Source organism: Suricata suricatta, chromosome 2 (genome assembly GCF_006229205.1).
Source record: "Suricata suricatta isolate VVHF042 chromosome 2, meerkat_22Aug2017_6uvM2_HiC, whole genome shotgun sequence".
In the NCBI taxonomy this organism is placed as follows: domain Eukaryota; kingdom Metazoa; phylum Chordata; class Mammalia; order Carnivora; family Herpestidae; genus Suricata; species Suricata suricatta.
Window position 1 is genome coordinate 184175332 of NC_043701.1, and position 14338 is coordinate 184189669.

The 14338-nt window shown below is 54.2% G+C and overlaps 1 protein-coding gene across 11 annotated transcripts in view; it reads right to left on the reverse strand.

Moving 5' to 3' along the window:
• Positions 1 to 14338, reverse strand: part of C2H10orf143 (chromosome 2 C10orf143 homolog) — a 106191-nt gene that overhangs the window by 62932 nt on the left and 28921 nt on the right. For 5 of the 11 annotated variants that reach the window (XR_003905820.1, XM_029932799.1, XM_029932798.1 and 2 more), the window contains 2 exons: positions 13811 to 13933; positions 13643 to 13705 (listed from right to left, as the gene is read on the reverse strand). Coding sequence is in view for 10 of the 11 variants with exons in the window: in XM_029932799.1 (XP_029788659.1) it covers positions 13643 to 13705; positions 13811 to 13933 (186 nt within the window). In the remaining variant the exon portion in view is untranslated. Of the gene's footprint in view, positions 1 to 1551; positions 2039 to 5012; positions 6318 to 12600; positions 12731 to 13642; positions 13706 to 13810; positions 13934 to 14338 lie in introns of those variants that run through there. The other 6 variants (XM_029932801.1, XM_029932793.1, XM_029932795.1 and 3 more) reach the window with 3 other exon arrangements.

The window sequence follows — 14338 nt, forward strand, 5'->3', positions numbered from 1 at the left end:
AGGAGCAGCCGGTGGGGGTGCTGACCGGCAGGGGTGGCCACGGGGGTGGCGGCAGTGGGGCGCAGCTGCTCTTCCAGGGAACCCCAGCAGCCCGAGCAGCCATGCCCTGGGCCCATCTAGACGAACATCCTGGCTTGGACCTCATTTTACAAAGATCAGAAAGACCTCCGGACACTTACCTGCAGCCTCTCAACACAACCTGTCCCGACAGAACGGGCACACCTGTGTCTGGGCTGTCAAGACACCAGCCTGAGCGTTCCGAGTGGAGTGCCCCGTGACCGTGGCAAGGACGCGCTCCTGCAGGGACGGGCAGCAGCCCCCATGCAGCACACGGTTAGCCGGGAAGGGAAGCCCAGGCCAGCCAGTGGCCACCGGGGTGAGCCGTCTCTGGGTTCGCGTCTCGACCCCCACCTTCCTGCACGAGGTGCCAGCAGCGAGGAGCCAAGCCTCACCTGGATGCTTCACAGCTGCAGGGCCCCAAACGAGGCGGGCCGGGCAGGGCAGGGGCCATCAGAGCGGAGGATGAGGCCAGAGCCCAGGTTGGGGAGGCCGGGCTAGGGTGGGCCCTGGGATGGGGCCGAAGATGGTTCTGGAAGCCTGGCACTCCCCAGCGCTCCAGTCTGTGACAGGAGTGGGGAGGACTCACGGCAGCCACGCCTCCCGGTGTGGTCTGCAGCGACTGTGATGAAGCCGCCGGGCGGGCACTCCCCGGCCTCGGTCCTCCTCACCGCCGCCCTGGCTCTCGTGCCCTGTGGCTCTGCCGGAGGACAGGGCCGCGCTGGGGCCCGAGGGGCTGTGCAGTGTGGCACCGGGCAGGACGCCTGTGCTGCCTGCTCCCGCCACCCGCTCATGGACAGACGGGCGGACGAGGGTCCAGGTCGCCGCTGGCGCCATAGGGGATGGGGGCCTGCGCCCGGGGTGTCCCCTCTGCACAGGGCTGCTCTGCACCCAGCAGGGCGCTCCGGGCCTGGTCTCCACGGAAACAGCTTTCGATCCACATCAACAGTGGGGTGACGTGCGGGTTACCTCGACTACCGGAATAACGAGTCACCACGTGGCCATCTCCTGTCCCCGTGAGTCCGGGGGAAGGTCGAGCTCAGCCACCAGAAGTGCTGTGAATCTAAGGACCCCAGAACTCCCGCTGCTTCCCTAGGGGCTGAGAGGGGTCCCCGAAGCAGGCGGGGGCAGCACGGTTGGATGTCTTCACCACCCAGCGGGGCCCTGGAGACTCTGGATAACCCCCGTCATGGCTGAGTGACCAGCCGACCCCCGGTCTCCTTCCGTCCTTCTGCCTGGGCCCGTGGACCGGCCCTCAGGATGCCAGCTCGAGGGCGGGTGCCGGCAGAGAACACGCCGGGTGACCTACGAAAACCGGGGGCGCGACGACACTGTCCCCACTCGGGCTGCGGGAGGGCGGATAACCGAGAGCGGCCTGCAGCCCCGCGGTCCCCCCGGGACCCTGTCTCCTAAGTGCGAGGACGTCGGGAAGCCTTCAGACCAGGGACAACGCCGCCAGTCTGCGCACTCAGACGATGCACTGAAAACCCGAGAGAAACGAGAAGTCCCCACTTTAATATAAAAGAGGGCCCTGGGCCACATAACTTTGGGGAGTTCCACGGAACACATTGGATACCAGCATTTAGTAAAACTCAGTTTAAGATTATAAAGCATTTTAAATATAAAAATAAGTCTTTTCATTAAGAAAGAGCACGAGCAGGCCCGCACACGTCCACAAAACCCCTGGAAGCTGACGGCAGCGCCCGGGCGGGCCTCGGGGAATCTGGCACCAAGTCTTGTTTTGGCTTTGAAATGTCGCGAAGGACTCGTCTGAGAGGAGGCTGTGGCAGGAGCGACAGTCGGAAGGCTCCTGGGAGCGGCCGGGGTCCCCGGCTCGGGCGCGGCGGACACGGACGCGGTGTGAACCGGGGCGCCCACGTCCGCCCAGGACGCGACACTCGCTGGCACGTGGACGGCTCGAGCCCAGACCGGGGCCTCCTGCTTGCGCCTCTTAACAGTTCTCCGTGTGGCTCAGGTGCCCCTACGATGACAGGAAAGGACACTGTGGGGATCCGTTTACCGCGGCCGTCTGTCCGTCCCCCGGCACGAAGCACCGCGTGCGGTGCGAACGTTTTATTTCTGAGGTGAATTCAGAACATAGAGTAAAACATATTTAAGGCATTTCCTACGGTGCTTGCTCCACAGAACGTTTTCAAAATTGTTTTCATGTTTTATTTATTTTTGATACAGAGAGAGACAGAGCATGAGAGGGGGAGGGGCAGAGAGAGGAGGAGACACAGAACCGGAAGCAGCTCCAGGCTCTGAGCTGTCAGCACAGAGCCTGATGCGGGGCTCGAACCCACGAACGTGAGATCTGACCTGAGCCGAAGTCGGAGGCTTAACCGACTGAGCCCCCCAGGCGCCCCGCATAGAATGTTTTCAAATAAACATGATCTTTCTTCTCTCCTACCACGCTATGAAGGAAGACAAAGAAACTGAAAATATAATATATATTCATAATTAATGTTTATTTATTTGAGAGAGAGTGTGCGTGTGAGAGTGAGCAGGGGTGGGGCAGAGAGCAAGGGAGACAGAGGGTCCTAAGCAGGCTCTGCACTGACAGCACAGAGCCCACGTGGGGCTCAAACTCATAACCCGTGAGATCATGACCTGAGCCAAAGTCAAGAGTTGGACGCTCAACTGACTGAGCCATCCAGGTGGCTCATAAAATAGAATTTTTAAAAACGATGTTGCCTAAACACTGAATAGGAGCCCAACACAGAGGCGCCGCAGTGGTTCCCGTCACGCCACGTGGTCCCCGTCATGCGGAGCAGGCTGGGAACAGCCCGGGGCTTCTGCCCACCTCCCCTCACGCCTCCTCACCTTTGCCCACAGAAGTCACCGGGAAGGATCAGATGGCTAGGGGCAGACAGGCAGCCTGACACGGTGCCACGGTGAAGTGAGAGGTCTTGTCCAGAGTCTAGAAACCTTTGTCCCAGTTGGCCACCATCCCAGCAGAGAGCAGTGTGGATCCGTGGCCCAGTGACAGCGGCCCGCAGGGGAGCCCTGCTCTCCAAGACCACGTCAAGAGGCCAGTGGGCTCCCTGGGCTGGCAGAGGCCAAGGAGGGTGGGTCAGGCCAGGCAGTGGAGGGGACAGAGTGGACTGGCCCGTGATGGTGCCCATGCCCTAGAAGGCGGGTATTGCCCTGAGCCACGGGGACCCAACATGAAAGACCTGGGACTGGCACACGGCAGGGGGGTGGCACCTAGGCTTGTGAGCATATTTCGAGGATGGTCACTCCAGCAGACTGGAGTAAGACGCCCTGGAGATCGCAGGTTCTACCTCAGGAGCGGTCAGGGAAGGCTTCACACAGGACAGGCATTTTGAGTGGACCAAGGCAGAAGAGAATCTTATAAGGTGAAAGAGGGCTCCTGGCAGTGAGAACAGTAGGAGAGAATGTTCCAGGACCACGGGCCTGTGGGTGGGGCAGTCGGTTAAGCATCCAGCTTCGGCTCAGGTCATGATCTTGTGGTCCACGAGTTCAAGCCCTGTGTCTGGCTCTCTGCTGACAGCTCAGAGCCTGGAGCCTGCTTGGGATTCAGTGTCTCCCTCTGTCTACCCCTCCCCCACTCACGCCCCCCCCCAAACTAAACATTAAAAAATTTAAAAATAAAAAAATAATAAAAAGGAATGTTCCAGAACCAGGGGAAGTCATTGGTGATGACTGAAGCCAGAGCTCGCAGCACACGCAGGCAGGAACAGGGGACCTATCTGGAACACCAGACTGTGCCCACTTGTGAAAGGCCCTGATGAACACAGGTGCTGAATTTATTCAACAGGCCTGTTTCCCAAAACAGCTTCCAAAATGCACGTGTAACAGGCATCCCTTTAAAGTCTTTACTATGGTTCTTGGGCTCTTTATTCATCTACTTCCCATCAACTCTCCAAAAGGTGGGGAAAGGACACAGCGCTTCCCACCTTCTCCGGCCAGGAAGCTGCTGGCACTGCTGGCGGAGCCCCTCACAGCAGGAGCCCAGTGAGGAGGCGCCACCCCAGGCCTGGGAAGTGGCAGAAATGGGCTCACACAGAGCCTGGGGGGCTCACTCGGAGACGCTGTGGGGGAGGAAGTCCAGTGCACGGGCCAGGAGCCGAGGCTCCCGGGAAGATGGGGCCTCTCTGGAGGGAGGGACAGTCGGACCGGCCAGGGGGGAGGGGCCTGGATCATGCTCTTTAATTCTTCATCATCACCATCATCATCATCACTGCTGCCAACAGCACCACCACCATATGGCTCAAATACCGTAATTTTTTTAAAAAAGGTTTTCTCTGAGAGGCCTCCCTCCAGCCCCCAGCCCCCTCATCAGATGGGGTTATCTGAAGACGTGTTGGAGGCAGAATGGACAAGACTTGGGACCATGAGATGAGCCACATCACTATGAAGACCGAGTCCAGAGTCTTCAACACGGAAAATGCCCTTTTGCCAACGCTGAGAGTTCCCGCCTCATTCCATTCCCTCTCCTCGACTCATTTCACTTGGGCAATGTCCCTCTTGGGGCACGGAGCCACAGGACACCCAAAGGGGCGCCTGTCCGATCCCCTCTAGAGGCACGGTCCAGTCCTGCTCCTCCGGAACGCCCTGTGGCTGACGGGAGGTCTGCACGGAGTCTCAACACGCCAGACAGGAAGAGGGGGCTGTGCCTTACTGAGCCTCATGCGGACTGACCGTCCCTGCGGTCTGATCAGGCTTGAAAAGTAATCTTGTAAGAAACGGAGGAATATACCACTTTTGATAAAATACAACCCCAACATACTTCTACCAAGAGAGAGATGTTTTTGGAAGAGAGCTTTTATTCACTGTGATATTGGGATTAAAAGTGCCTCAGACCCAGAGATGTCTGGACTTGGACACAGCAGAATAAAGCTGTCAAGGCACAAATCGTCCTGAAGGCGGGGGGGGGGGGGGGGGCCTCCAGCAGGTTGACAGCCGGCTTCTCATCAGGAATACGGAAGCCAGACAGCAGTGGCAGTGTGTATTCAAAGTGCTGAAGGACCACCAATCGAGAATTCTATAGCCAACCAAACTATCCTCCAGAAATGAAGGGCCTTGAAAACACCCCCAGATAACCGGAAGACACTTGTCGCTAGTAGACCTTCCCTACAAGAAGTACTGAAGGACGTTTGGGACCCTCCAGGCTGAATTTAAAGGATACTGGATGGCAACTCAAATCCAGGAAGCCTGAACCACGTTTCTTAAAATGCTAACTTCCCCATCTCCTCGGGGTGTAATGCTTTTTACACTTTAAGAAGTTCTTGTTCTGTTCTTCTAGTCATCCAAGCACTCGCCGCTTCTCACATCCAGAAGAAATAAGAGGTGAGATTTATTTCCTAATTGTTACCACTAAGAGTGTCTCTCTCTCCCTCCATTTAAGCTCCCTTACAGCGTACCCACCACCTTGGGCCGCACGCTCCAGGGGACCCCCGCCCCAGTGCACAAGGTTGAGGGGAATCACAGAGGAACGTTGTTCAGCCCAAGACAAAGCGGTAATTTTAAAAGCAGGAAATATGGAAGAAGGTACGTTCTAGGGAAAGCACACACTGTACACACAGCTTCCCTGGACTTCAACGGCAGGCCCCTGCACAGACTGTCCACGCTCCGGCTATCAGGTGGGTCTTTTACCTAAAATCATTCTGTCTCAAACTCACGGGTACAGGCTCCAGCGAAGGGGAATCTGGCACCTGGAGGGGAGGCAGAGGTCCCAAGCAGGCTGCCTTGTGAGGAGTCTGAGGACTTTCAAGAATCCACTTACCCAGTGCTGCTGCGGTCTTTGAAAATTTTTGGTTTCATTTTCCCTTTTGATCCCTTTCACCCATTTCTCCACCTCCCTACCTTGGGCATCCACCAACGTGCTCTCAGTATCTATGAGCCACGTTTATTTCTAAATAAAAGATCCGACCCGTAAGTGGGACCGTTCGGTATTCGTCTCCCTCTGACTGACCTCACTCATTTGCTGTCGCAAATGGCAGGAGCTCATTCTTTTTCGTGGCTGCACAACACTCCGCGGCGTGTGGCTACAGTTTCTTTACCCATGCATCCACCTACCTCTGAATGTTCATCTGTATCCAACAAGCGTGATGAATGTTTGTTCTAGCACTTTAGCCGTAGCTTCTCTTGGATCCTCCATGCAGGTAATTGTATCATCTGGAAATAACAATTTATCTTTTCCTTTCCAATCGTGACTCCACTGCTTCTTTTCTCTCGTCTCACGGTGTCAAAGAAGAAAGCATTATGTCTCTGAGGGCAGGCCAGGAGCTGGCGCACTAGCACAGGAAGCAGAGGTGGCAAACTTGTTTCCCTCCGCATCAACGGAAATGCTTCCACCACTGTGTCAAACCCCAAGCCTCCCAGGAGGAACAGTTCTAGTTTGGTCTGCGGAGATTTTATCATCAGTGGGCTCTGGACTCTGCATTTATTTAGATGGTCATTGGCTTTTCTGCTTTGATCAATGTAGTTTTTCTAATGTTAACTCATGGACGTGCCCCTTCGTGTAGGATTTTTTTAAACCTATGGAGCCATCTGTGATGGTAGCTTTCCGGTAACTTCCCCAATTTGTTTCATGTTACCGGTCTGTTTATGTTGTCTCTTCTGGCATCAACTGCAGCAGCTGCATTTCCCGTGTGTCCCCGCCACGCTGGCCGCACTGGCCGCGTGCTGAGTGCAGTCGGCCCACGTGTGCACACAGGCCCCGTCCCCGAGGCGTGTCAGAGACGCTATTCCAAAGTCTCCTGGTGTCTGTTTGCACCAACGAGAGGTCTGTGGCCACAGCATGACCCCTCCCTGTGTCCTGAACTGCCCCACGGAGCTTCCTATCCTGCTTCTCCACGACCGTGTGTAGCTGGGCCATGCCCAAGACCCACCCACCACGATTTCGGGAAGACAAGAGAGGTACAGACACAAACAGACCAGGCCCTTGGCAAGCACCACATGGCCTGGGAGACAGGGCGTGACAGACACAGCTGGAAACCCTGGCCATCCTGATCCCTGACTCCCTGAGGAGCAATGAACTCGTCACCCTGAACTTGAAGTTTCTCATTCTCAGGAATGTCTTCTTTCCATCAATATCAATGTGTTACAAGTTTAAAACTGTATCTAAATGGCATCATTCTACACACATCCTTCTGTAGTTTCCTTAAGTTCATCCACGTTTACCATGATGCTCATTGAGTCAACATACCCAAACTCATTTCCCCGTTGTCCTACCGGACAGCTGGGTTGTTTCTGGCTGTTTGCTAGGCAAACGATGCATCCGTCAGGGGGTCCCCCCCCAGGGATGAATCTTCGGGGCCACAGGGAATGCCCACCACCCTTGGCAGGGATCTGTTCTCCCAGCCCCTGCGCCAACATGCATGGCCTCCAACAAGATGGGCACAGCCTTTCACCCCACACCCCTGTGCTCCCTTCTACTCGGCTCCTCATGAGTGACTCGGAACACTGTTCATCATCAGTCTCCTACATCGTCCTCTCTACAGGCCCAAGGGGAAAAGGGTAGGCAGGAAGGACTGAAGTCAGAAAGTCAGGGGAGATGGGCTTGTGGTAGAGGACATCCCATACCCTTCTCCTCACTCCTGGGGTTTGTTGTCATTATTATTTGCTAATTTGATGCTTTATTTCATAACCTTGACTCCTTAACATCTGTTTATGTTTACTGACTGATTGGGTTTCCTCTTCTCTCAATGGCCAATTCATACGCTTTGTCCATTTATCTGTGACTCTCTGTCTGGCAGGTCACAAATGTCTTCCCTGCTTTATGGGATCTCCTTCAACGCTGAGGAGGGGTTTTGGCGTGCGACACATCGTACGTACATAGTCGGATATTCCAGTCCTTTCCTTGTGAGTTTGTTACATTTTAGAATTCCTTGCTTGGACATTTAGGGTCTCTGGCCTTCCCCCCGCCTCCCAGGATTGGTCCGTGTGAGGCAGAGATCTGCTCCTACTTTCCCCCACACAGACGGCCAGGTCTCAGCACAGAGACCCCGCCACCCCGCCGGACTTGCCACACCGTCTCCACGCTGTATTCGGCTGCCAGCGATCCAAGTTCAAAGCTGTGCGCCTTATCTTGCTGGTCCATCCCTGGGCAGCACGGTCCGAGCCCTCCCACTCTGTAACGGATCCTGACACATGACAGGTGATCCTGGTCACCTTGTTCTTTTGCTCTAAAACTGTCTGGCTACACATGTCTTTCCTTCAATTCTGGAAAATTCTCAGCCACTATCTTTCCAAAAGCCATGAAACTTTTCAAGTTGGGTCTTTTCATTATTTTTTCCTCCTTTTCTCTAAACTCCTTGCTTCTGGATCTCCTGAGGGCTTCTTTCCCCAGTCTCTGACTCCCACCTCTGTACTCCCCGTCTCTCTATAATCTCGTGCTGCGCTTGGGAGGACTTCCCCAGATGGAACTAGTTCACTCATTCTGTCTTGACCTCTAACTCCAATGACCACATCATTCACATTTAGAAGGTTGATTTTTTTTTTCAACCTTCCAGTACATTTTTCACACCATACTTTCACTATTGCTCTATTTCTTCTTTAATCATTTTTAAATTTAAAACCATTACCTTCACCGTGAACTTCAGGTTCTTCTATATCTGAGAGTCTTGGAGGTTTGTATCTCTCGTTGTAACTCCTGATGCGTCCCCAGCTCCCGGCCCCCAGTCGTAGACCTATGTGTGTCGTTCGTGTTCTGACGTGACGTCCTCTGTGCAGACTGCCCATCCCCGGATCCTGTGTGCCCACAGGGGGACTCTGCATGCACCACGCCCAGCACCCTGCAGACTTCAAGAGTCTGTATCTATTTTTATGTTCATGCTCTGCTTTTGGTTCTTGTATCGCTGGGAGAGAACCGGCCTGGGGCCCCACACCCGTGTATGGCCTGGGATTTTAACTCCTAATCCCCTTAAGGATCTTCCAGGCAGATCTTCCAGGCGCAGATCCTTAGGCAGGGGTCCAGGTTCCAGCTCCCACACCTCGGCTGGCCGAAGTCACGTCTCTCTGCCTCTGGACGTCAGAATCCCCGCCTCCTCGTCCCCCAGCCCCCTCGTCCCCCCAGCCCCATCATCCCCCCAGCCCGCTCCAGGACCAGGTCCAACAAAGGTGGGGACTTAGTGACCGCCACCAGGAATGCGTCTGCATCTATTGCTCGGCTTCTGCGTTCTCTCTCCTCACTTATTACACATTAACTATGCATTCCTGCCTGTATCTGCATCGGTGCAGGTGGGCACATCTGCAGGAGTGCGGTCTGACATGCTCCAGGCGAGTCTAAATCACATGTTGCTTATAGCGCTTTTAATCCATTTCACCACCTCCACAGAGTTTAACTTATTTATAAGAACGAAGTGTCTGTTTGGTTTTTCTCGTTAGCTGAAGGCTCTGTTTCTTTAGAGCTTAGATATGATCTCAGTAACATAGTTAAAAAACAAACAAACAATTTTCCTCGAGAAAACAATGATGTCAGAAGCCCAATCTGCAGACCTGTAAGACGCCGAGCCACACTCCTCTGTTCTGGGACTCGCCCCCGCGGCACCAACACAGCCAAACTCCCCTCTCGGCCGGCGCACTCCTCCGGTTTGACTAGGTCGGCGCCGTGCCTGAGCCCTGCGCTCTCCTGGCGTCTGGGAGCGAGGTCCTCGAGGCCACTCAGTCACCTGCTCGCCCACGCCGCGCCTCGGGCTGGTTGCTGCCCCCAAGTGCGGGGGGCAGGGGTGAGGCTGGCACCCGGGCTGTAAACACACGGCCCAGCCAAGAGCAGCGGGCGGAGGGGCGGGGCGCAGTGACCGCCGACCCCGGGGACCCCGTGCTCCTTCCCCGCGAATGCACGCGGCTGGCTGAGCTCTCACGTCCTTGGCCAAGCTGGGCAAACGACCAGCGTGACTTGATTCTCTCAGAATAATCCACGAAATGTCCCTTGACTCCCCGATTGTGTTTTCCTCTCTCAGGACGTGAGGATAAAGGGCCGACCAGAGCTGGTGCGGAAACGGGACACAAGGAGCCAACGGCTGCTCATCGATCTTCCTTCCTCTGCGCCAGAACATCACGTTTTCATCTCGGCCTTGTCCCCGGCTGGACGCCTGGTCCCCTACGCCTGGCCACAGGCATCCTCCTGCCGGGACGCAGGCCCAGGAGAAAGGAGGCCCCCGGTCCCCCAGGCCCCGGTCCGTTCCTGTTTCCACGCACTGTTTAGAGATGTTGCGGATAGAGGAAGCACTCACAAGACAGACGGGTAAACAAAACAAGACAAATACCCCAAAGGTCACCCATTCGGAGACAGAAAGTATAATGAAAACAGGCATATCCATTCAGAATCAGAGTGATCACACTGGGCGGCTCCGTCCTGCCCCCAAGGGGCTTGTGCACTACGGCGTGAGGGTGACAGAGGCCAGACGGGGCCGGGACACAGCACCTCCACCTCAACAGACCCTCCTGCTCTCTGCCTGACACTGCGCCCACCTCCGCTCCACGTACTGCCATTTGATTGCCTTACAGACCTTGCGCGGCCGCATTAGCTTTCATTGAACGGGTTAGAATTTGCAAAGGACGGTGTGGTTTCCACGTCCCACTCGGCCACCAGGGGCCCTGTGCCCAGTGTGCCCAGCAGGCTGAGCGGACGGGAGTCAGGAAGTGCCCTGGCCCAGCTGGTGGACCGCCCGCGGAGGAGAGGCCGTTGGTGATGGTGGCCGAGGTCATTGGACGGGGCGCAGTGAGGGGGTGCCCGGGCCTGGGGAAGGGCAGACACCCCGAAGGGCAGAACACCATGTCCCACCACAAGGACAAGGGCTGCTTTCACTGCAGCCGGCGGTCACCCGGGCGGGACCACACAGGGCTAAGAGGCAGTACCTCTAGGGAACAGCGTGCACGCCCACAGGGACCTCACGGCAAGGCCCAAACAGCGACGGCCGCAAGGGCTGCGAGAACAGACCCCGTGGGGAGGAGACCCCGCACCGGCCTGGGCGACATGGTGGAGAAGGTCAGCAGAAAAGTCCCCACATACCCGAGAAGCCCAGACCCTGCATTCGTGAGAAATGATTCGTGCTCGAAATGAGGAGCTCAGTGCTCAAGTGACAGCAGGAACGGGGGCTCCGGGCCGCGACAGCCGTGCCAGGACTCGGGGCAGGACCGGCCGGCCAGGGGAGGTCCCGCTGGGTCAGAACCACAGCAGAAAACCGGGCGCAAAGGAGGCTGCGGCGTGGGGGTGGGGGCACCAAGGAAGGGGAGACCCACGTGCGAGTTCCCGTTAGGGCTCTGCAGACCCCCGCGGCACCCGGGGCTTCTCTGACCCCAGGCGCCCACCCGGGCCCGCCGTGGGAGCAGCGGGCAGGCGGGCACGCTCGTGGGCACAGGTGCCCGCCTGTGAATGAGCCGTGTGACTAATGAAGTCTTCCGAAATTTGGAATTGCTGCCCACCGCTGACTCCTGGTAAGCACGGCTCCCTGGGATCTGGCATTTCTAAAAATACTGTTTGCTTTTTATTTAACACTGAATCTTCTGGTGTTCCAGAATACAAAAATAGTGTCTTATTATTTTAAAAGCTTAGGAGAGAAACTCCCCATATTATTAGAAAAAGAAGACATACGGAGCTATCGTCTGTTCAAATACCAGGAGGTGTGACTTTTCAAACTCACGTTTCAACCTTCATTTACATAAGACGTTTGGGAACAGTGGGTGTAAATATTAAATCACCCAAGCCTGGGTAAAGTTTTATTGAGAATAACTACAGGTAAAGGGAAACTGAATTTCTAAAGTCAGTTTCTGAAATTTAGATGAAAAGAATACGGGGCACTGACGAAAAAATGATGTATTTACATATCAATATAGGGTCTCTGCTCACAGACTCATTTCCTCTGAAACATAACAGAGGCAAGCTTGGGGAGTTACAAAGGAAAGAAAAATCCTAATCAAACAGATACTGTTGTTCAAACAGAATATTAGCTAAAATGATCCAATCAGCTGCATGGGCCATCACGCAGAGCACAGCCTCTCCCAGCAAGAAGGAACCAGAGTCCGTTCCAAGGGTTTGCCCAGCAGACGGGGCATTCGAAAGACACCTCCCAGGGAACCGGGATGAGGACAAGGAGGGCCACTAGTCAGTCACCAGCATTGACACAACTTAGTCAGAACGGGGCTGCATTTCTCCAGGTAAACAATGCGGATTTGTATTCCAGGCTGGGTGGGGCTGTTACACGAATCAGCCTGAAGTACAGAAAGTTCCAGCTGCTCATTCCGTGACTCCACCCTTGTCCGAGGACTGCGCCACGGAACACACACGCTGGAACACACACGCCGTGTGGGAATCCTCCTGATGAGAGGACCACAAAATGTCCAAAAGCGGGGCGCCTGGGGGGCCCATTCGGTTAAGTGTCCGACTTCGGCTCGAGTCACGATCTCCCAGTTCGTGGGTTCGAGCTCTGCATCGGGCTCTGTGCTGACAGCTCAGAGCCTGGAGCAGCTTCGGATTCTGTGTCTCCCTCTCTCTCTGCCCCTCCCCCACTCACACTCTGTCTCTCCCCCTCAGAAATAAATAAACACTAAAACAAAAGAGAGAGAAAAGCAGACCTTCGCTGAGCAAGTCAAACACTAAGCTTGGTTTCCACTTCTCCAATGACTCCAGGCGACCAGAGGTTCACACACGTGATAACCAACAAAACCATTGTGGGTGTTGTATGGAAACCAACTTGACAATAAACTATAAAAGAACAAAACAGCAAAACAAAACAAAACCATTGCCTCGCACTGTAAAATTCAGCAGCCTGCAGTATATCCACTGAAAATCCTATAATTTATGGACTCAATCTTTTGCTTATCAGAAACAGAGCAATACACTTCTCTAAAAATCTATAGGGGGAAACCTAGGTAATATATACACACAGATACACACACACACACACACACACACACACACACTCTCCCTCTCCCCCCGTTTCTAATGCGTCTATTAAATGTAATTCTATTTTATTGTGATATTAAGTTTCTAAACTTAAAATTTAAAAAAAAGCAAGAATTACAGAGGTTATCAAAGACACATCAACTTGTTCTAAGAGTAAGTGTTAAATTCGTAACAAAGGTATTCTGCTAGTTTACACCTGGAGGTATTTGGCCCAACACAGGAGCTGGGGGTCTGACCGGCCGTGTCAGACCTCCTTTACTTTGAGTTAATGGTATGAATACTGCATTTCTCCTTCTGAAATCTGTGGTTTCTCTAAAGTTTATGGGAACACGAAAGAAAGCTTAAGCAGGGAAAAGAGAAAACAATGTCCATTCCTATTTGGATAATGAAATGAGGTCAGGGCTTTTCTCCAAGACGTCCTCAGATGACCTCTATTAAATGTATCCAGGGGCCCGTTCCCTTCCCTGAACTCTGTGTGTTAAGAAAAAATTTTACACGTATTTTCATTTCTGTTTCCAGGCTGAAGCTGGAAACAAATCAGCGTGCAGCCTCGCAGAAGGCCAGGAAAAGCTTAAATCAAACTGCACCTTTTTATTTACATCCCTCATTCTTAGGAGTTGTAACTGCCGTTTTCATTAACCTTGTTTTATGGATCTAATATTTAGGAACAGGTCTGTCTGCTCTGTCACAGCGAGAAGGCTCAGCACTTACGGGCTCTCCCGCGGCGCACCTCGGGCACGGCTGGGCCGGGCTCCTCCCGTCGCTCAGTGGCATCTAGGTGACAGATCACAGCCACAGGTGGATCAGAACAGTGATTATTTACGCGTGTTATTAAAATGTTTAAATGGGTCACAGATGGTTGGGGGGACGGGCACCTACCCCCGCGCGTGGCCACCACTGCCCGCCGTCCGGCAGCCCCTCGCCGCTGCTCCAGGACGCGGGGGCGCCGCCCTTCCCCAGGGGGCAGCCCAGCGCCGCTTCCGATCTCCTGCACACCCGCTTCTGAAACACACGAAATGTCACCTCAGAGGGCCTCCCCCGGCTCACGATGCCAAGTGGGTTTGCGCCCTGAAACCTTGAGCTGCAAATACAGACCCCGGCGGGGCTGGGCACGTTTACGGGGCGCTCGGGGGGGGGGGGGGGTGACTGTAGACTTCCTCTTTCTTTCGAGAACATGTTTCGTCATTTACATTCAACCTCGTTATTTCTAGCACTGTTCGGTGTTTCTTTAGCTTTATAGACTTAAAGTAGCCATTTTCAACCATTTTGGTCAAAATTCTTACAATAAACTACTGTGACTGGTTTATTGATATTGAAAATATACAAAACCCATCAATTTTGTTCCAGAAACTAGTTAGACGCTTCCACATACTTTGCCTAGTTTCGAGTTACATACTTCCTTTTTTT